General features: G+C 42.7%; 1 protein-coding gene and 1 pseudogene across 6 annotated transcripts in view; one reads left to right on the top strand and one right to left on the bottom strand.

Annotated features, from left to right (window-relative positions):
• Ctps1 (CTP synthase 1) overlaps positions 1-14,112 on the bottom strand; it is a 42,997-nt gene extending 28,885 nt beyond the window's left edge. For 2 of the 6 annotated variants that reach the window (XM_027399139.1, XM_027399141.2), the window contains exons 1-6: positions 11,109-11,287; positions 9,070-9,240; positions 6,507-6,607; positions 5,521-5,637; positions 2,734-2,817; positions 2,199-2,279 (exon numbers count right to left, since the gene is read on the bottom strand). In XM_027399139.1, coding sequence (XP_027254940.1) covers positions 2,199-2,279; positions 2,734-2,817; positions 5,521-5,637; positions 6,507-6,607; positions 9,070-9,240; positions 11,109-11,274 — 720 coding nt within the window. In that variant the 5' untranslated portion in view covers positions 11,275-11,287. The other 4 variants (XM_027399142.2, XM_027399144.2, XM_027399143.2 and 1 more) reach the window with 4 other exon arrangements.
• Positions 14,113-15,433: 1,321 nt separating this feature from the next.
• LOC100757407 lies at positions 15,434-23,291 on the top strand (annotated as a pseudogene).
• Positions 23,292-23,935: the final 644 nt, after the last annotated feature.

Raw genomic sequence — 23,935 nt, 5'->3', positions numbered from 1 at the left:
GAAGTCCTTGAGTCATTGGAAATCCTCCCTTGGAAGGAATTAAGACAATCTCCCTATAAAGCTTGAATTCCCACAAGGAACCTGGTCCATCTCTCTGCAGCTTGGCGGAAAAGTTCATCTTTGCAACCCTGCACTCTTTACTAGCTGCTACCATGGGACCTTCCCAGAGTCTGTACTATGCTGTTTAGACTCAGCCTCCAAACTATAACAAACCTGCTTTCTTTCTTTAATTAGTTGCGTCAGGTATTTTGCTATAAGAATGAAAAGCTGGGGCTAACAAGATCACTCAGCTGTTAAGAACACTGCTGTTCTTCCAGAGGACCTAAGTGCAAGTCCCAACACCCACAAGGTACCTCACAATCATCTGCAACTACAGTTCCAGATCCAATGCCCACTTCTGGCCTCTGCAGGTACCAGGCATGCATACAGAACACAGACATACACGCAAACAAAACACTCATAAAATAAATTTTTTAAAAATCACAACACACTGACTAGTACCATAAGCTCTATTTATACCCACTAGAGTTTCCATAAATAAGTGCCATACTTAGACATTATAGGATTCATTAACACAGCAACAGACTAAAATGCACATGAGAGCCTCAATATCCTAAATACCAGACATCAGAAACTTTATATAAAGTGGATGCATGTGTACACATGCATCAAGGGGAACATGACAGATTCACCACCAGCATATCTGAGACATACAAGCAACCCAAAGACAGAAATGATTAGCCTCAAGGGTTAAAAAGGGTGTGGTAAAACTTTTCATAAGTACTTAGGCAAATACAGGAGACAGTTTAGCTTGGGACCCATATTTGATTTTGGGTTATGTACCCCCCCCCATACACACACCTTTTAATACTGTATTTGGCAACCTTGTTCCTTCACTTGCACATATTGTGCATACACACCCATCTTCAAACAATGTACCAGTAACCTCAGATTCCCTCAACCCCAAATCTGTACCAGCCTACATGTACTACCATCTCTGAGCAATACTGTAAATTTCCCTGCCAGTGAAGATGTAACAACCAAATGTATCCATTTGTATTCAAGAAAACTCCTAACATATGTGGGTATGAAAAATAGAAGGACTGATTTGGCCCGAACTGGTTTGGGCTATGCATGCTTAAGAAAGACAAAATTGTATCCTTTAGCATTCATTTTGGGATAATCCCCTATTTACCATCTAATGACTATGTATGACTGGATTTACATTTGATTAAAATCAGATGCACTGTGGGAAGAGACCTGCAAACTAAGAGAACGTATATGATTTATCTATCAATCCAAACTATGCCCTTTAGTATCTAACTTCTCCTTATCTTAAACTCTGAGCAATAATTAGGTCCATGAGTACTCTCACTCATGTGGCACACAGTCAATCCTCAACCACTTAGCTCTAAAGTTGGCTTGCTTCTTGTGCAAATCTATGAGTCTTTATTCCAATTTTTTGGATAAGAGTACAAAAACCTGAAAACACTTGGCATAGACCCTGACCACTGGCGGGTAACACTGACCTGGCTAGACCCTTAGTAATAAAATAAACAAGAGGAAATGCTGGGCGAACAGAAACAGGGGACTTGGTTCCTGAACAGGAATTACCAAGCACAAAAGCAAAGAAATAGCTAGGCTGCGGACACATCCCTGTAATCCCAGCACCTGAGAGACTTAAGGCTAAGCAAAGGTCAAGGCCAGACTAAGGGCTCAGGATGCTCAATTCTGTCTAGCATGCACAAAGCCCTGGATACCAAAAAATAAAGTAGGACCCTACAGAAACAAAGACGTTCACCCCAGACAGTGCATAAAGAACAAGGAAACAGGGACATACAATGGTGGTACATGCCTTTAATCCCAGCACTTGAGAGGCAGAGGCAGACAGGTATCTGTGAGTTTAAGACCAGCCAGGTCTACAGAGTGAGCTCCAGGACAGTCAGAGCTACACAGATAAATGCTACCTTGAACAACAACAACAACAACAACAACAACAACAACAACAAACAAAAAAAAAAAAAAAAAAAAAAAACAAGAAATGGAAGAAGAGAGAAAAAAGTTGTATTAAGATCTAGGAAACAGTCTTCTGTCACTAACTGTGACACAGTAAGAAGTCTTGAGAAGTGGATCACAGTCAAGGCTTTATTTAGGCAATTAGAAGTAAAAAGCCATTTCCAGAAGTGAAATGTACTTACTTGTTCAGGTTCCACATGGCAGAACATTGATATTTTCTCTTTCACAGATGTGTCCAGAGGATTTGAACACCTGCACACCACCTAGCAATTAAGAAAACAAGGGACTTAGAGAAGAAGGAAGGGTCAAAGTAGGGCTTTCCACAACTGAAATTAAAAGAGGTAAGGCTCTGAGATGGATAAAAATGTTAGTTCTAAGCACAGTGCACATGATCCACCACTTGGTTTTCAAAACCAAAACTCCTACATCCCAAGCAGAGCATGGGAGACAGGGGGAAACAGTGAACTACAGGAGCTAACTGGTTTTCTCTTCCTCAATGTTCTTGGGAGGAATGAAGGACTGTGAGAAGCAAGACACAGGAAGTATAAGGCTTCACATGTGCCAGCAAGAAAATCAAAAACTACAGTCCCACTCAAAGCACCATTTTCTCCATCCACCATCAAACACCTGCTGACAAACATCCAGCCTGCCATTGAGGCCAGATTTTAATTAAACGTGGGCAATGACACCAAAACTAGGCACAGAGGGAAACCTTACCAAGTCTGGAGAAAGCCCAAGTCCTCTAAGCTCCCGAACACTGTTCTGGGTAGGTTTTGTCTTTTGTTCCCCTGTTGAACTTGGCTGTTTTAGGGAAAAAAAAAAAAAAAATTCATTTCTCTGACAGTTCCCAAGCATGACTTTTCTCTAAACCTTTAAATGGAAATTTTGATTGTACAATTCAGCCTCGATTTTTAATGAAGTTACACATGTATATATTTTAGACTCGAATAGTTCTATGGAGTTTGGCTTAACAGTATTATATGGCCTTGTCCTCCCACACTCCAAACCCTACAAATAATGGGGTTTTTGTATCTATATTTAGGGCAGAACTGAACCAGGGCATGGTCCACACTTTATAAAGACAAGGGTTGCCATTGAGCTCTGACCCCAGTCCATGTCAACTCCCAAGTCTATTGCCATACTTTACTGCAACTCAGCACTTGTCTAAGGCATGCTCACTTGATCTCTCCCTCCTGCCCCATAAGGCTGTGCACTTTGAGTATTTATAGTATTCAATTAAGCCATGTACCATACTTATGTCTATAGTAAAGTAGCTATTTTCCTCCTTGAGATAGATCTGCTACGTTTAGAGTTCTCTCAGTCGTATAGAACCTTCCCTTAGAATGGTAGTTTTCAACCAGTGGATCATGACCCCTTGTGAGTCATGTGACCTTTCCACAGGAGTCACCTAAGACCAGCAGAAAACAGATATTTCTATTATAATTCATAATAGTAGCAAAATTACAGTTATGAAGTAGCAACAAAAGAAATTTTATAATTGGGGATCACAACAACATAAGGAACTGTATTAAAGGGCTGCAGCATTAGACAGGTTAAGAACCATTGCCTCAAGAATGTTTAATGCAATGGTTTCACTTTCTAGTTCTGAGTTTGGCCGTACTGACTTGATTTTATTTTCCTTAGGGCCTTTGAGGCCTTCTGCTCCATTTTTCTGAACTCTCATAGTTGTGAACCTTAGTGCTGGCCATTTTACACTCAATATAGTAAGCACTTAGTGGGCTCTTCAAATCTAGAAACTGTGTCTTAAAGTTTCCCTGTTCAGATCAGAGGTCAGAAAACTCTGTAAAAAGGCAGATAACAACTATTTTAAGGGTCAACCTTGCATAATGGCTCATGCCCATTACCTGAACATTTAAGAGGCTGTTAAAAGTTCAAGGCCAGCAGCCTAGACTACACAGTGGTCCAGACCACTCTGAGCTATACTATGACACATTATCTATCCCAAAGCCCATTATTATTACTACTGTTATTATTTTGAGCTTTGAGGACCATATGGCTTGTCATATATACTCATATATACTCGAGTTTGTTGTTTTCAGCATAAAAGTAGCCACAGATGACACATCAACCAAGGAATATAGATCCATTTCCATAAAACAAGATTTTTTAAAAATAGCCAATCAGGGGCTGGAGAAATGGCTCAGAGGTTAAAAGCACTGACTGTTCTTCCTGAGGCCCTGAATTCAATTCCCAGCAACCACATGGAGGCTCACAACCACATATAATGAGATATACATGTCTTCTTCTGGCCTGCAGGCAAACATGCAGACAGACCACTATAAACATAATAAATAAATCTTAAAAAAAAAAAAAAAGCCAAACAATAGCCCTTGGCCCCCAGCACAACCTGTCAACCTGTGGTTCAGACTACATTTCCCTCTTCATTTCTTTGTTCTAACTTTCAGGGTTTCCTGCTATACATAGCAGATCTATACCAATTCTTACCTCTTCTCTCCTATTCTCTGTCTCTGTCCAACTTCCTGGGTGTTTCTTCAGCTTCCCTCCTTCTTACTTTCATCTGTTTTATCTAATTCTTAACTTCAATTCTTTCCTATCTCATGTTCCTGTCTTACAGCATCCAGTTCCTGCTGAGCACATGCAGTTACTAGCTCCTGACTCCTATCTAAAGCAAACTACAAGTTCCCTATGAGGGACAGACTGGGTGACTGGTGAGCCTTGAGGGGCAGTGTCTTTTCCTAGGTTAGTCACACGTAACAGAAGTCTCAGACTTCCCATGTGGAGAGACCTAGATTGGCTCTGAAGACTCTGAGAACCAACAGGTAAAAGACAGCAAGTATCTCAGCAACATAGCATGTTTATAGTTCAACATATATATAGTTGAACATATAGTTCAACTACTCTCAACTGTCCACAGTGTCTGCTTGTCAGGAAACTCTCTCTAGGACTATATTATAGCAAGAAAGAGACACAGATGCCTCACTGGGCACATAAGCAAATAAGTATGGGTAGCCTTTGCAGTGAATCCTGTCCTCATCCTACTCCCAAAAGAACCTGACATTGTCCACCTTATGCCTCTGGAGGGTCCACAGGGCAAAAAGGATGGCTTTTTGGTTCTTTCTGCTGCAGGTACACACCAAGGCTGCTCAGTTTTTATATGTTAGTATGCTTTGTGAATTCCTTATTCTTATCACTGCCAACTCATCCTCATGCTGTTTTTTCAATTTCTGTCTTAAATTATTTCACTCTAATTTTGACAGATAGCAAACACAAGCATACATATTCAGTCTACCACATTTATTACAACTGTCCAGATTCATTGTTCAAACCTTTTCCACTTAATCTTTCAAAACATGGACTGGCAAGAAGGCTCAGCAGGTATGGGCATATATGTTCTCCACCCCTCTACACACACCAAATAAATAAACATAAAGCATGTGATCATAATAAATTCACAGAAGTTCGTTATTTCCTATTTCTTGTACCTCCAGTATTAAAAGCTTAGACCTAGACCGAATGCCTTACCTGAGGAACCAGACTGACATGGATATTACAAAAGTTTTCCCTCTTGACCTTGAACTGGAACTGGCGGAAGGCCTCAATGAAGGGCATGCTTTCAATGTCTCCCACTGTGCCACCAAGCTGAAAAAGCACACCATCTTAGAGATTAATACTGAATCTCTACCACTCAGTGCCCAGATTACAGTATAACTGCAAACTCCTAGCCCTGCAGAATGTCAGTCTTTAGACACTGCTTTGTGCTCAAAGTTGATACTATTAGGGACTCCTGATTTCCTCAAGAATATTACAGATAGCACCTAAACATTTTAAGAAAATGGTTGGGTTTGAAAGGTACCAGGAATCAGGCGGTGGTCATACACACCTTTAATCCCAGGACTCAAGAGATAGAGGCAGGCTGAGCTCTATGAGTTCAGGACCAGCCTGACCTAACAGAGTGGGTTCCAGGACAGCCAAGGCTACACAGAGAAACCATGTATCGAAAAACCAAAAAAATAAAAGTACCAGAAACTAGATAGACTGTAATTCTTAGATACCACTAATTCACTTGAGAGCCACAAAGAATAAACAATCAAATAAATAAATGAAATCTAGATGTGTCTCCTTAGTTAAGTATAAATAACTTTTCTAGTGAAAACCACCAATTATAACAAAACTGTTGGGAATTCTGAGCTTCGATGGACAGACAGAATAGAAACAAATCAAAGGAAACTAGTAGGCTAAACTCTGCCAGAGGCAAGCAAAGGGCTGCCAACATCAAAAAAGGGACAAAAAAATGTGTCCTGCCACTCTGAGTAGGTGTTAGATGGTCCAACACACACTGAAAGGGAGCATCATTGGGGAAAATGTTACTTCCCCTGTGCACCATTCTATATGCTGCTGCACACTGCATGGACAGAAATAGAAGACTGGGTTTTTACTGGGCATGGTCCTACTGATAGCTAAGGAAAGGAATGACTGAACCAGTTCACACAAATAAGAGTCATACAAACCTCAATAACACACACTTGAGGCTCCAAGCCATCTTCATCTACAGGTATTAAGGCCTGTCTCATCACCCACTCTTGGATTGCATCTGTGATGTGAGGGACAACTAAGAAAAAGAAGAGAAACCTGTAATTTACATTTTCCTATCAATCAGCATTTATAAAGGCAAATACATTTACTGTTAAACTGATACACTTTTTTGCCTAGATGAACAAGCAATGGGGTATAGATGTACTCTTTGCCTTTAATGACTCAATAAATCTTTGGGCTCATACTTCCCTAGGCCTCCTTTCCAGACTTCTAGGTCGTTGCTGGAAGCCATGTGAGAAGAATGACTCCCTAAGTACCTCAGAATACCTGTCCTGTGACCACCCCTACCGCTCTCAGCTGAGGCTGCAGTGGGTACATCACACCTGAGTACTTTTCCAAGAGCAAATAGACTGCCAGAGCCCTGTGCCATTTGTTTCCAGTTTAGACAAAGTGTAGTCAATCCACTGCAAGAGACATACCACAGCAAAGTAGTGAAAGGCACAGCATCTAGGGTCGAATTTCAGTTCACCAGCTATGACTCTCTTTATCTTTAAGCTTGGTGTCTCCATCTATTAAGTAGAGGTAATTGTTACCTCTACTTGTCAGGATATCTTATAAGACAGCAGAGCATCCAGGACTCAGTAATAACCAGCTATTGTGGGACATTTTTAGAATCACGGTTGTTGGACTCAAGAATGAAATCCCCTAAAGTATAAAGGTAACTGGAATGATCTGGCATTAAGCACCAGTGCTCTTGCATAGATATCCATTATCTATGTCACACAGAGCAGCCAAGTGATCTACAAACACTAATCAGAATCCACTACTCCATATTTAAACTTCTTAGTACTCAGTGAAAGCCTCACACAAGACCCACCGGGTGACTGCTGTTGCCACAAACCATACTGTCTCAACCACAATCGCATCCCCTCTAGTCCTTTGCCTACAGATCCCTGAGGTCTGGAGCCTGTGTACCTGTGCGCCCTCCTTCACTCTTCTTGACTGGCTCCTAAACTCAAGTTCTCTCCTGGAGCCTTAGCCACCTTATGGAGTGGCTTTCCCACCTCTTATGAGACATCTCATTTAATTTGTTTTCTGTCTGTCCCATGGCCAACTAACATGAGGACCTCAATGATCTCTTCATCACTTACAATGAGCACCAGTAAGGGTAAGGGTCTGACCACAGTATAAATATTGCATGATGACAACAAACTGCACAACCAACATAACCTTAATTCACAACAGACCCTCTCTCCGTCAGAAAGGTGGAGCAGCACCATACTGATGTAGTTTTAATTCTTTTTTTTTTAATTTTTTATTATTTATTAAGTATACAGTCTTCTGCCGGGCACATGCAGGCAGAAGACTGTATACTTAATAAATAATAAAAAAATATTTTTTTAAATTCAAATCTCATTCAAGGTGGTTGTGAGCCACCATGTGGTTGCCGGGAATTGAACTCAGAACCTCTGGAAGAGCAGTCAGTGCTCTTAACCTCTGAGCCATCTCTCCAGCACCCTAGTTTTAATTCTTAACAGCTCAATAAGCAGGAGCCTTTGCCACCTCCATTTTACAGAAAAGAAAACCACATCTCAAAAGGGTACAGATTTTTCCTTCCTGTGTTCATAGGGCTAGTAATTAACAGAGCCAAGCCCCAAATTACAAAATGATTAGACAAGAATCTGGCCAGGGCAGCCCCAGGCCAGAGCCAGGCTGAACCTTAGTTCTCAGTGCAGCAAAGGCAAATCAAATAAATGCAAATCTGCTCTTATAACTCAGAGGAAAGCGATGGCCCAAACTGGCATACTGTCATCCCACTAAACCAATGGAGTCCCAATGCCACTTTTTCAAAGCAGGGAACACTGTTCCCAAATGACTACTTACAGAAAATTCCAGAACAGTCAACAGATAACAGCTAAGCTGGTGAAAGCTCAAGAGGGTCCTGAATCCCACTTCTCAGACTCCCACCAGCCTACATGACACAGATGAAAAGCCTGAAAATCCAACATATGCAATAGAATCTCGTTACCTCATCACTTACACAAGCCACCAGGCATAACGAATGCCTCAGGTAACTCCTTCCCTGATCAACATGCAAAAGCAACAGCTCTCTGAACTCCAACCATGCCGCTATACTGACTACATCTATGCCATTACTAGAGGAACAGCAGCTTTCTCAAATTATTTTGAGTGAATAATCATATACTTCTGAATTTTCAACTAAAAGGTATTTTGGTTATAATACCCTGACAAAATACTGAAGTCACATAAAAATCAAAGTTTTACACTCAAAAGAAATTAAATTGGGCCAGACGTTGGTGGCGCACACCTTTAATCCCAGCACTCGGGAGGCAGAGGCAGGAGGATCTCTGTGAGTTTGAGACCAGCCTGGTCTACAAGAGCTAGTTCCAGGACAGCCTCCAAAGCAACAGAGAAATCCTGTCTCAAACCCCCCCCCCCAAAAAAAAAGAAAAAAAGAAAAGAAAAAGAAATTAAATTGGCTAATAGTTTTTGCCTTAAAGGTTAATCCAGTCTTACCTTGGACAGTTTTCCCCAAGTAATCTCCTTTGCGTTCCTTGTTAATAACATACTGGTATATCTTCCCTGTGGTCAGATTATTGTCCTTGGTGAGGCGGATATCAAGGAACCTTTCATAATTTCCCAAGTCAAGGTCAACTTCTCCACCATCATCCAGCACAAAGACTTCTCCTTCAGTGAAGAGTGAACACATTCAAGGAAATGAAAAACACATTGGCCATGGTGCAATTTCACTCTTGAAATATAAACATTCAGATGGAACAAAGTCTGCACAACCTGATTTCAAAACAAGGACATCATTTCTAGAAAATAAAATGTCACAAAAACAACTGCGAATTATTCTTCAAAAGAGTGCTTTATGCTTCTAGTCTGAACTCATTCTTTATTGGGAAGAGTTAAACAGAATGGAGGAAAAGCCCAGCAATGAAGGCTGTGGGTGAAGGGGCTTTACAGCAATACAACATCTTGAGCAAAAGACCTACCCAAGCAGAAAATGTTCAAGAACAACAGAAGCAGAATGATTCAAAACTCCTTTGACATATACAAAGAAAGGCTGTATTGATTTTAAAAGCCAGCTTCTGAGCTACACTTTACATCTACGCAGTTGATCCAACAGTCCAAGTTGCCCCATTCCTTTGTTTCACTTTTTTTTTTTTTTTTTTTTTTTGCAACTTCATGGTGGAAATGCTGCCTAGAATGATTCATTCCCACCATCAAAATTGGGGACAAGCTCATCTCACCCTTCAGAGAGAAAACCCATCCTCTGCTCATGAACTTTATATTAAAATCCCTCCAAAGATGAGTGTGCAGTACTGGCATGCACAAAGCCAGAAATGAGAGAACAACAACAAAAAATTCCTCTAGTATGTGGATCTTCTGATGCTACATATTGCTAACAGCAGTATACATCCTTATAGATAGAAGCAAACATACAGAATTTTAATACTTAGGTGGTTGTTGGTGATGCACACCTTTAGTCCCAGCTCAGGAGGCAGAGGCAGACAGATCTCTGTGGGTTTGAGGCCAGCCTGGTCTACAGAGTGAGTGCCAGGACAGGCTCCAAAACAATAGAGAGAAACCCTGTCTCAGAAAGAAAAAAAAAAAGATTTTTAATACTTGAAGGCACAGGGTCTTAATGTGTTCCAATGTTTTGACAGGGTCTTGCTATATATTCCTAGCTAGCCTTGAACAAGTAACCCAGGTTGGCCTTGGGCTCAATGTGTAGTTAGTTCATGCTGGCCTCAAACTTGCAATCCTCCTGTCTCCTCAGTCTCCTTAAATGCTAGGATTACTACTACAGGCCTATGCCACCAGACCCAGCTTTAAAGCATGTTTTAACATTGCTTTTCCAATTAAACAAAGAATACTGGATATGCCACTCATTCATCACACCATAAGTATGAATTCAGTAACAAAGAAGCAAAATGCTATCTTCCACCCATATTCACAGTTTCAACTTTCACTCACTTCCTTACAAGATCCTTATTGTAAATATTATTAAAACTCCAGCAGCAAAATAGATCCCCAAGCTTACTTTCATTCACTTCAAAAGATCCTCATTATAAACATTATTCAAACTCCAGCAGCAAAATAGATTTCCAAGCTTACCCGATGCTTGCATCCCTACAAAGCAACACGCTCTGTTTGAAGGACACTTGTTATAACAGGGTCAAAAGCTACTCTCTTACAGCTTCTACTTACCCATGTAATTTTTAAAGACTTGGGCCACAAAACAGCATATTTCGTCTTCTCAAATATGTTCCACTTTTCAAATGAAATGGAAAAATTTTCACTCAGCTGCCACCACTCCCACCTGGCCCCCACTCTTCACATCTGTTATAGAAACTCTTCTAGTTATCTATTAAGATAGCTGCTTCCAAAAAAAAAAAAAGCTGAGAGAAAAAGCATCATTCTGTTACACTAAGGCCATTGTAGAAGGCAGGAAATGAAGTTCGCAAGATGTGCACCTAAGCTCCATGTGCTAGCATGTTGTTCCACAGTTACTATTTAGAAAAGAGAGAAATATGCAGTTTGCTTACCATGCTCATAAGGAGAGAATGTTCCTGCATCAATGTTAATGTAGGGGTCAATTTTAATTGATGTTACATGTAAGCCACATGACTTGAGTATTGTGCCCACACTACTGGCAATGACTCCTTTTCCAATTCCTGATATAACACCACCAGTAACTAGAATGTACTTCATTTTCCTTTTTAACCTAGAAGGGAAATTTACATATAAACACACACATACTTATATACATACATCTTACAAATAAATCTTTATAGCCAGTTAGCCAGTATCATTGCCAAACACTGACATACCAGGCAAATGTCTCAATATTTCCCCTATGTGGGGGGAGGGGGACATCACAACCTTGAAAGAGCATCCCAATTCTCCTTGAAAGAATGCCTTTGGCTAAACTATCACACACAGAGAACAAAGCTAAGTTCTAGAAGACTGACCAACAGGAAAGAACTGCTAAGCACTTAAAAGAAGCCATACAAAACCTCCAGTTCCTTCAATTACATGTAGTTCTCATCTGTATTTTCGTAAATTGCTTTTTGGCAGCAATGTCTCCCAGGTATGCCCTAAAGAGATGACAGAGGCTGAAAGAAATGGGAACTTGTGAAAAAACCCAGTCTGAAGCACACAGAGATCACATTAATCCCAGAGAGTAGTAAGGTATGGTAGGTTGTAAAAGAAACACTTGACAAGCAAGGACAGCAGAGTCAAGCGAAAGCAGCATCAACACGCAATTGAGATGGTGACATACCAAAAGATTTATTCATCACCACTCCCCAGCTTGGGAGACCACCTTGATCAAGAAAACCAAATGTCACCAAAGAAAAAATGCAGTAAAGTGGCAGGAAATGCTTACTTTAGCATGGAGAAGACACTTTCCTCCTCTAGAGTCCCTCTGTGTGAAGTCAAATTAAAACAAAAATAAGCTAAGGAACAAGGAAAGCTAAGTTCTGCTGGAAGCATTTCCCAGCCCCAGTCCTCCAAGGAACAGGAATGAACACACGAAAATGAAATCATGCTTGAAATACCTTTCCCCCCAAACAACAAGGAATGTTATCCTGCTTTTTCTGTTCTCTGCTGCAGTGTTTCAAAAATGTTTCTGCAAAATGCAATCGGATTTTCCAGAAAGGGTCTGCCTGGATGTGGTGTCTGTAAAAAGAGGAAGAGGAGGGAGGGCTGCCCCAAGTTTGAAGACAGACTTCTACATTTATAAAGACTATCTCAAAAGAAGGAAAGGAGACTTTATGAGCAGAAAAATCAAAAGAAATGCTGACTAATCTCTAACCCATGCATATTGTGAATGCCAAAAAGTATATAGCACACAGCTTCCTTAAATTAAAAGATTATTTAGGAGAAACACTCATTACCTCATAATTGAACGGTTCCTTATTAGCGCATGCATACCAAATTTAGCTATATTTTAGATATGTCCTAACCTGACATACCTTACTAAGCCTAGAGTAGACACACTGAAAGTTCTGATGTTCCTACAGACTCCTCAGCCACTCCAAAAGAGTTCAGAGCAGGTTATTAGTCCAAGAGTTGCCCCGGCTTTATTCAGAGAGAGTGGACCTCTCTAGAGAAGATTCTGGCAGTCTCTCACAGTGACTGGCAAAAAATAACCCAACAACCACAAAGATCCAGTTGGAGAGGACCCATTCCCTAATATTTACAGACTTCCTACCATGGAAAAGCTACTCACATGATGGAGACACCACAAAAATAAGTCAGATAAGCAGTCCAGTTAAAACATTTAAAAATAAGTAATAAGGTTTGAGGAAAGGAAGCAGAACACATCAAGGCTCTAAAAGGGAAATAAAAAAGCCCATCTTCCAGTGCCAAGACCAAGGTAACCTACTGGGGCCCTTCAGAAGGCAGGGAGGGACGACCCGGAGTCAGGGAGGCCCCAAGCACTCTTGTTTTGAAAACCTGCCTTGCAATGGGCCTTAAAGGCTGACTGATTGAACCAAGCTAACGAACCGCAAAGCGTGAACAAGCAGGTGAGCCCAGAGGATGCACCAAGGAAAGAAGATGGAGGCAAAGGGCTAACTCATGGGCAAAGTTGAATATCCACGATGAACTTTTTCCGCAAGACACAAAAGATTTTCAAGTACCGGATCAATATAGATCAAGACGCACCAGAGAAATTGAAAGATGAGAAATTTGAAAGCTTTAGAAAAAAAAATAATAAGTTGTGAAACTAAGCTCAGACTCCACCGCCGATGTGCTAAAATCTCAATCTAGCCCCCTGAGGCGCCTGATGCCTGGGTTCGCACCGCCGTAAAAAGTGAGACGAGAACCACCGCAGCACTCGCGTCACCGGGGTGCTGAGGATTCAAAATAATGAGTGTGGACGTAAGCGAGCCACGCTGACGTAGACGAAATCCAGAACGCCAGCATCTTCGCCCCGGACTGCAAAGGGCGACAGCGGCCGGGCGGTCGGGCCCGTGAGGCCCAGCGAGCCTCCAAGCCCCCTCCTCCCGCGGGGTAGGGCCGGAAGGATTCACCAGGCCGCCAGCCAGGCCCCACCACAGGCTGAGGCCCCGGAAGCCCCTCCGCGGCGGCCCTCGGCGCCCGCCACCACACCAAAGCCAGGCTGCCCGGGCCCGGGAGGGCCGGCCCCCTCTCCTCAGCAGGGCCACGCGGCCCGCGCGCGGGAGCCGGCACCTCGCGTTCCGTGGCTGCCCGCCCCACTCCCGTTAGAGATGCAGCCCATTGGGCAGGACGCCCGGACGCCTCTCCCCTGATTGGTGAGGACAGGCGTTTATCACCCCGGCGGCGTGGCCGTCCGCGCCGGGGCTCTGTCGGCGCCACAGGCTCCTGCACCGGGAGCCGTTCCTCCGGGATCCCTGAAGTCAGCCTACCTGAGGCCGGCTTCAGAGTCTCACGTCAGCGACAACGAGGCAGACGCGGGCGCGGTGAGGCTCGGGCAGCCAGTGCTCGGCCGCGCCGCATGCGCCAGCCGTCTTTCTGAGAGGCGGGCTCCGGGCGGTGCGCACGCAGAGGGCGGGGAGGGGCGGGGCTAGGGCGCGCATGCGTGGGGCGTCCCGCCCCCTCTTTCCCCCCCGGGCGTGTTATGTGGCCGCCGTGGGTGGGCCTCGGGTGCGCCAGCCTTGTCGCCCCCGGTGCGGCGGCGGCTGCTGTGTGACTCTCGTCTCCCCGGCACGCACACTTCGCCTCGTCCCGCAATAGCCGGCGGACGCTCTGGCCGTCCGCCTTCCCTCGGCCTGCGGGCCAGGCCATCTCGTGGTCTCGCCCCGCGCGGCCTCCTCCCGGTGCCGCTTCATGTCACCCTGAGGCCGGGCCTCTCGGCTTGAGCTCCCCGTCAGCCTGCCTTCCTCACGTGCCCTGACGGTGGCTGCTTCAGACAATGGTCACGAGACTATAGTGTCACGGGCCCATGTTCGCGCACTGCGTGGGGTGTCCTCCCATAGACCCCCGAGGGTGTAGGGAGGCCAAATGGACCCGCTCCTAGCAACTAGAAGACATTTTTACAGATGCCTCCTCCTGAAATGCTCGGGACTGGGCGCGTTCGTGTGCAGCGGGTGGCGAGCACGTGTGTGGCATTGGGACAGAAAAGGGACTGAAGCACAGACGGATGTTGACTGGCAAGGACAGAGAAGGGAAGGGGGAGTAGAAAATGAAGCAGGGGAAAAAAGGCCTGTGTGCAGACTCCAGGCGAGGCCCAGAGGAGCCTAGCAGAGTGAACAGAGCAGGCTGGTGAGGTTGGAAGGGCAGCCCCCTGCAGAGCACCATAGAAGAAAGGTTTTATTCCCCTAAGGAGAGTAGAAAGCTGTAGAAACCTCTGAGGCAGTGTTTGTCAACCTCAAACCTAATGCTGTGGTGACCTCCAGGCATAAAATCGTTCTCCTTGCTACTTAATAACTGCAAGCTTGCTACTGTTACGAATCGTAATGTAAATATCTGTTTTCTAATGGATGGTCTCAGGTGATACCTGTGGTCATTGGATCCTGAAGGGGTCGCGACCCATGAGTTGAGAATCGCTGGTTTTGTATTTTGAAAAGTGTGCAAATCAATGTGGGTTTTTAATACCCTCCACCACGAACACTACACCAGGGTTTCCACGGAAAGTCAAACTTGGACCCCGAACACCAGTGGGCCTGTTTCCTTCCTTAGAAGCAATTTACCACTTTTTTCTGTCTTCACTGAAAACGTTAAAGAAAAGGTATACCTGCCATGACCACACTGGTTTTACAGGAAAATGACTCAGACCGGTGGAATTCCAAGAAACCAATTAGAAGACCTCTATAGGGACTGCTCTCAGAGACTTCTGGACTATTCCAAATCTGAACCAACAGTGTGCTCTGAACCTGCCAGCATGTCCAAACTCTTGAGCACCAAGAAGCCTCTCAAGGGGTACAAAAATGAACCCCTCGCCCAGCCACTCTTCTGGGGAACCCTTTCACTCCTTTCCAGTCTCCATCCCGTAGTCTCAGTTTCCCATTTCACAAAGACAATGGAAGCCACCAGAAGAACTTCCGTCTATCAGCCTGCTTTTATGTCTATAGGCAAGCATTGTCCTTTCTCCTGAGGACAGGTGACTGCACTGAAGAGGTCAGCCTCTCCCCACTGCTTCAGGTGCCATGTAAGTTTGTCAGCTCCGCAATGTCTGGAATGTCTCCCTCTCACATTATCAGTTTTCTCTTTCCACTGCCCCTATGCAGAAATGTTAGAATTTCTCCCATGTTAACCCAGAGCCCCGGTTTTGGGGGGTCTACATCCATCTCTGGTCCACCCATTTCTGTCACTTCTCAGCAAAATTCATGAAAAACGTTGACACTAGCCATCTCTGGGGTTTTCCCCTCCTCTTTTTGTACGAGGCCATGTCTCCAGCCCCGCTCATGTTCTGTAATTCCATCAAAAAGGTTTTGTCAAAAATGAAATTTGTGTCCCCAAACCTATTCTCTGTACCTCGATGCAGACTCTAATCCCAACTCTTCTCAGGCCCCAAAGGAAGACCATGTGTACATGGTGTGAATGCACACGTGTGAATGCTCACATACCTGGAGAGCTTGTTTCCCTAACCTTATAGACTTACAAGGTTATCTTCCTGTAAGCTTTTGTGTGCAGCCATAGTGTGTCCCTTCCAGCCCCGTACACTGACATCTGTGCGTCCCAGCTGGTCATTCCCTCCCTAAAATATCCTTCCCTTGGCTTCTAGGAAACACATTCAATTTTTTTTTTTTCTAATTTTATAGGCGTTTCTTTCTGGATGTCCCTAGGTTCTCTTCTTGACCCATGAATACTGGTCTGCTGCAGGGCTCATTCAAAAAGTTTCCATCTAAAAATCATCTTCCAAATAATAATCTTCAAAATGACAACTCTGCTGTTTCTGTTCCCAGCCTGGACTTGTTCTGAACGTCATTAGTAATTCCCTCCTCGTGCAGTCCTGAGTCAGCTAGGCACCTTGCCCTCCAACTATGCCTGGCTTTTTGTGATGCCTTTCACGGTTGACAGCTCCTCAGAGAATGAGGTCAAGGCAAACTTTCTATAGAGGGCAGGTACTTGATGTGACATAAACAAGTGAGCTCTAACTACATAGCACAGAAACAGATAATACATAATTGTAAGTCAGATTGTTGTTTGGGCTGCCAGCACAGCTCACAAAAAAAAAATGACATGGAGACTTATTATGAAAGCACAGCCTTAGCTTAGGCTGGTTCCTAACTAGCTCTTACAACTTGAATTAACCCATATGTTTTACTGTATGTTCTTTTATGTGGCTTGATTATCTTTACTCTGTTCTCCCCATCCTGCTTCCTCTCTTTCTGGCTGGTGACTCTGCCTGCATTCTTCCCAGAGCGCTCTCTGTCCAGAAGTCCCTGCTATACCTCCTGCCTAACTATTGGCGGTTTAACTTTTTATTAAACCAATTACAGTGGCACATCTTCACATAGTGTAAAGGAATATCCCACAACATTTCCCCCTTTTGTCTAAATAAAAAAAAGTCTTAACAAAACTATATACAATAAGAACAACTGCACTAGGGAGGCAGAGGCAGGCAGATCTCTGTGAGTTCAAGGCCAGCCTGGTCTCCAGAGCGAGTGCCAGGATAGGCTCCAAAGCTACAGAGAAACCCTGTCTCGGAAAAAAAAAAAAAAAAAAAAAAAAAAAAAAAACAACTAGCCGGGTGTTGGTGGCACACGCCTTTAGTCCCAGCACTCAGGAGGGAGAGGCAGGTGGATCTTTGTGAGTTTAAGACCAGTGTGGTCGACAAGAGCTAGTTCCAGGATATGCTCCAAAGCTACACACAAGCTAAACCGTGTCTCAAAAAACAAAACCAAAAATCCGAAACAACAACAACAAAAGAAATCTGAGGAAATTGCAACAGAGGCACTCTAAGGGGCTGGATCACCTGGGAGACCCATTTTCCCCATTTTCATTGGTGTATGTTTCCCTTGCTCTGAAGATACACAGACTTCTAAAGCTAACATATATATCTGCATTAACACAAGTATGGACTGTGTGTTGTACACAAACTAGACAAAGATGATTTTTTTTGTTTTATGTTTGATCAGATAAAATATACATCACCTATCTTTTAGTTTTTTCTAGGTTTTGTTTGTTTGTTTTTGTCTGTAGTCAGGATTTTCAGGGGTTCTTTCCCAATAAACCTGATCCTCTTTTTTTTTTTTTCTTTTTTTTTAAAACGGGGTTTCTCTGTACTACTTTGGAGCCTGTCCTGGAACTCATTCTGTAGACCAGGCTGGCTTTGAACTCACAGAGATCCGCCTGCCTCTGCATCCTGACTGCTGGGATTAAAGGCATTTGCCACCAATGCCCAGCAAACCTGATCCTCTTTAACCTTGAACAAATTCACAGCCTTTAATTTTCTGTGGAAACAAGAAGATAACTGCACAGCCGGCGTTGGTGGCGCACGCCTTTAATCCCAGCAGTCAGGAGGCAGAGGCAGGAGGATGTCTGTGAGTTTGAGGCCAGCCTGGTCTCCAGAGCGAGTGCCAGGATAGGCTCCAAAGCTACACAGAGAAACCCTGTCTCAAAAAACAAAAAAAAAAACAAAAACAAAAAAACAAAAACAAAAGAACATAACTGCTTTCCCAAAGCAATACATCTTCTGACTTTCATTTTTAAAGTTAAGGCATTCCTAAAGTATCTAGGCTAGTTTAATTCAGCAGTCCCTTCCATAATCCAATGTCTCTAAGTAGCTGTCATTCTCTGTTCATTAGCATTCAAAAATTCAAAATCAACAAGACACCATATAAGATCCAGACTCTGTATTTTCAATCTTTATGTGGCTTATCTTTTTATATTATTTTATTCTCTCTTTACAGACTTTATTGTATTATTTGTAAACTTTTTTCTATGATTGTCTATACCCATTTAATTTTTTAAGCCTATGCATATTTTTTAAACACACTGCAATCTCTTTAGAGTTTTTTCTGTCTGGATCAGTTTTTACTGTGTATCTGTAACATTTCCTGTCTACATGAACAAAACCTTAAAACACCACACAGCTTAGTTCGTGCTGGTGGCTCAACCCCACAGGCAGTGGCCAAGAGACACATCTCTGTACCATGACCTTCATGAGAGACTGCAGGACTAGGAAGATACTTTTGGCTCCATTTTTGTGTGTTTGGAACCTTCTTTTAAGCTTTCTCAGGTCTTATATGGAAATATGTGCCCCCACATTGGACATCATTTGTAGTTGGATTTTTTTCATAGGGACCATTGGTTCCCCAATAATGAATGACATGGAGACTTAATTATAAAAGCTCAGCCTATAGGTTAGGTGTGTCCCACTAGCCCTTAGAACTTAATATACCCATATTTTTTAATCTATGCTCTTCCATGTGCTCATTATCTCATCTCCATTTTGCCCATCCTCCTTCCTCCACATCCAGCTGGTGACTCTTCCCAGAGCTCTCTCTGTCCAGAAGTCCCTGCTATACCTCCTGCCTAGCTATTGGCTGTTTAGCTTTTTGTTAAACAAAACATGGTGGCACATCTTCACACAGTGTAAAGGAATATTCCACAATGCATAATGAAGTAAGTGTGGCTTGTCCTAAGCAAACTGTTTCAATAAAACTTTTTGAGGGGTTTACGGTTTTTCAAGACAGGCATTTTCTGTGTAGCTTTGGAGCCTGTCTTGGCACTCACTCTGTAGACCAGGCTAGCCTCAAACTCACTGAGATCTGCTTGCCTCTGCCTCCCGAATGCTGGGAATAAAGGCGTGTGCCACCACCACCCGGCTTCAATAAAACTTTCTTTACAGTAGTACAGAATTGGTATGAAGGCCAAAGCTTGCCAGTTCCTAAATGAATCACACATATTGCTTAGCTGCTTCCTTGCCCTGTGTTGTTCCCCTCACTCCTTCATGGGATTTAGCCTAGAGCAGGAAACATTTTCTACCCATAACCCCTTTTCACCCAAGAAGTAACCCTAGGCATATAGATATATAAACCAAACATTTAATGATAATAGATCTCAAAGAAATTTAAGATAATTATATATATAAAAAACATTAAAATATATGTATTTAAAACATGAAGGCAATTTGCATACTACTGAAATGAGTGACTTGCATATTTTTAAAGAATTAGTGCTTCCTGCACAAGCCTGAGTTTGAATCTCCAGCACCTACATGAAAAGAGGGACAAGGCAGCAGACACCGGTAATCTCAGCACCAGGGGGCACAGACAGATCTCAAGGGTTTATTGGCCAGGCCAGCAAATCTAGCCAAAAAGGCAAGCTCTGGGTTCAGTGAGAGACCCTGACTGAAAAATTAAGCTGAAGAAACATTTGAAGAAGACATTCTAGCATTAACCTTTGGCCTCTTAGCCTCCACATGTGCCCAGCAAACACACACACACACACACACACACACACACACACACACACACACACACCACAATCTTGATTGAATACTTGCAGGACATAGGGTATCTTCAAGGTTTTCCAGAGTTGATGAATTTTATTTTATAATCATCAGTGATGAGAAGACTAAATGTGTAATGGGAACTGTCAGAACTGTTTATAGCCACTTCAGAAATTGCTGGAAATCTAATCTCAAGCCAAAGTCATTTAATGATTCTTAAGAAATTCAAATCAACCCAAACAAAAAATTTTTATAAATTTTATTTAATTTTATGATTGAATGTTCTACATTTATCACTGTGGGCCAGAAGAGGTTGTGCCCCATGTGGTTGCTGGGAATTGAACTCATGTCCTCTGAACCAGTGTCCTTAACCACTGAGTAATCTCTCCAATCCCCCAAACAATTTTTTTTTTTTCCAAGATCAGACGAGATCAGGTGCGTTCAGGGTGGTATGGCCGTAGACCTTTTTTCTTTCTTTCTTTCTTTCTTTCTTTTTTTTTTTTTTTTTTTTTTTTTTTTTTTTTTTTTTGAGACAGGGTTTCTCTGTGGCTTTGGAGGCTGTCCTGGAACTAGCTCTTGTAGACCAGGCTGGTCTCGAACTCACAGAGATCTGCCTGCCTCTGCCTCCCGAGTGCTGGAATTAAAGGCATGTGCCACCAATGCCCAGCCAACAACAATTTCTTAACCAAACATTCTTTTCCCTTTTTTAAGTATTAGGACAAGCTTGAACTTCTGATCCTTCTACCTCCTCTTCCCAAATTCAAGGATTAAAGATATGGACCACCGTGCTTGTTTTGCCTGGTATTGTGCACTGAGCCCAGGGCTTCCTCTATAACAGAAAAGCTCTCTGCCAACTCATATGCATCCAATTCTAACACAATACAATCCAAAAATATACAAATTTGATGCTAAGGAATGATGGCAGGAAAATATGGAAAGTGTTTTCTGTCATTAAACTACTAGGCTTCAAAAACAGCAGAAAACTCAGCATGTCCTCTGTAGCTCATAGCATGCAACAGATTTAAATCTGAACCGAGATGTTTCAGGCGAAAGTCACTGGCTTTGCATGTACATGCAAAGTGAGTACACATTGTATGCCTAGAACCAAGGCTGTGGTAAAAATCACGTTATACAACACAGGTGCCCACTGCCAAAAGCTATCTTACATTAATCACATTTGACTTTGAATTCATTTTGGTGGTTGTGCATTCAAAAACTTTGTTTTATAGATTTTATTTATTATGTATACAACATTCTGCTTCCATATCTGCACACCAGAAGAGGGCACCAGATCTCATAATAGATGGTTGTGAGCCACCATGTGGTTGCTGGGAATTGAACTCAGGACCTCTGGAAAAGCAGTCAGTGCTCTTAACCTCTGAACCATCCCTCCAGCCCCCCCAGAAACTTTATATACAGCACTCACGTTCAGTTATACAACTCCACCCAAGGTTTCCAGGTGTAGTTTAAAGGCGCTGAGCCCTCCAGCCCACCGGTCATTCCCTGATACCAGAGCTCCACCTCAGGCCATGTTCCCAGAGGACTTGATTAAGACAGCATCCCTCCCACACATCCTCAGCTTACTGGGTGATGCCTGAGGTGTTTGTCACAGGGTGCTGGCATTGCTTATTTACTTGTCTGTCTCCTCTACCCAGATTGGAATCTCTTTGAGGTTACTTAACCTTTCTTTGCCTCCATTTATTTATCAGGTACAATCTTGTTCACCTTTTAATAAGAAGGATCTAACATCTTTCTCACAAGTACCCTCTAATGAAAAAGCTACCATTATCGCTATCTTATAGATGATGAAGACCAAAATGGAGTGAATGTAAATGAAATACTTCCAATATCAGGGGTCACCTAAGACTATTGGGAAACAGATATTTACATTGTGATTCATAACCAGCAAAATTATAGTTATAATGTAGCAACAAAAACAATTTTATTGCTGGGGGGGTCACCACATGAGGAACTGTATGTATTAAAGGGCTGTATTAGGAATGTTGAGAACCACTGCGCTAGATTATGAAGACTAGACTGCAGTGAATGCAAATGGCCTCCCAAGGCAAGTGTGTCATTCCCTTTGAATCATCCTTCCATGCTGTCCCCCTCATTCTGCCCAGCATGGAACCTTCCCTGGACGCTCACATCACCATGTGGTCACTATGTCTAGCAATCTCATAGATTACCTCAGTGAGAGACAAAGCAGAAGAGAGACAACAGCTATTATCAAATATGTTGTCAGCTTTTATAGATTGAGAATATTCTAAAATTATAATAGAGTTTTTAAAAAAGCATACACATGACACAAAATTCAGAAGACAAAAAGGAAAGCATGCATGTAAAGGCCACACCTGTGCCCCAGTTCCCAGTTTCTGCTCAGAGACAACTGCTATTCCCAGTTTCTTGTTTATCCATTAAAGGAATACCCTGTGAATGCATATATAGCCTTTTTAAAGATTTATTTATTAATTATGTATGTAGAATTCTGCATCTATGTATTTCTACACACCAGAAAAGGGCACCAGATCTCATTATAGATGGCTGTGAGCCACTATGTGGTTGCTGGGGCTTGAACTCAGGACTTCTGGAAGAGCAGTCAATGCTCTTAACCTCTGACCCAGCTCTCCAGCCGAATATATAGCCTTTCTTGTTGGCTGCATATTGTCATAATATGAACGTCAAGTTAGGTCTCCTCACCTTAATTCACTTGTTTACCTACTTAGTGAATTCATGGATTATAATCTCTCTGATCACAAAGAATTTAAAGTGCTCTCTCTCTCTCTCTCTCTCTCTCTCTCTCTCTCTCTCTCTCTCTCTCTGTGTGTGTGTGTGTGTGTGTGTGTGTGTGTGTGTAAAATATGAGAGAAAAAGTCCTACAATCCTGAACAGTAAAATTTGTGACTTCACTAAGGATCAAATCATAGAATTCAAGAAGGTTTTCCAGCTTCTGGACTGAACAGACAGTAAGATTCTATACACCCAGCTTGGGTACTTGATGAGAGCTCTGGGCTAGAACCACTCCAATGCCAAGGTGGCCAAGGTTCTAATAAGCCCAAAAAGCAAAGAAATGAATAAGAAGATTCTGGACTTTGAGTACCTACTCTCCATGCTGTGGACTGTAGCAAAGAATAAGGGTTAGGAACCTGTAAGGCTTATGTTGTAGGCCTTCAGGTATTTGACAAGAAAGAGAATGGTACTGTCATGGGTCCTGAAGTCTGTCATGTCCTTGTCACACTTTGTGATGTGGAGTAAATGGAGATGTTGGTGTCAAGAGTATAAGAACCAAAGTGTATGCATCCACCATGACAAGCTTATCTGGATGGTGGTGAATGGCTGATGATGTTAACAGTATCCCCAGAGCCCATGCCTTGCCCAGTAAGAGATTATTCTGGTCCCAGAAACTCCACAGACTCCCTTGTCACACCTTTCCCATCTGGTCTCTTGGATCGTATTTACCATCGACATCCATCAATAAATCCCCACCAAATGGTGGTAAGAACTTACTTCTGATTATAGATATAGATTACATATAGATATAGATATAGATATAGATATAGATATAGATATATAGTTTCTGTGTAGACCAGCTTGGCCTTGAAATCACGGAAACACCTCTGCCTTCCAAAGAACTTTACTTTTCAGTGACACCTCACTGCCTTTAAGACAAAACCAGTAAAAGCCTTGCAAACATGAGGACCCAAGTTCAATCCCCAGAACCCATGTAAAAATGCCTGGTGTGGTGGGCAAACACATACATATATACACACATGGCTTTTTAAAATGTTTAAATTGCTATGAGCACATCTTTCCTTGATGCTGAGATGGAGGCTGAGAAGTAATAACAGAGCCCCAACCCAGTCCTAACAACTGTACCAAGGAGCTTCTTCCAGTGGTACTCATCTTTGATGCTTGTGCTGATTGTGTGTCCCAAACACAGCATTTGGTCATCATCCTTTAATAATTTGAGTTTCATCCACATCT

Source organism: Cricetulus griseus, chromosome 2 (genome assembly GCF_003668045.3).
Source record: "Cricetulus griseus strain 17A/GY chromosome 2, alternate assembly CriGri-PICRH-1.0, whole genome shotgun sequence".
In the NCBI taxonomy this organism is placed as follows: Eukaryota; Metazoa; Chordata; class Mammalia; order Rodentia; family Cricetidae; genus Cricetulus; species Cricetulus griseus.
This window is presented reverse-complemented; position numbering and strand designations above follow the sequence as displayed.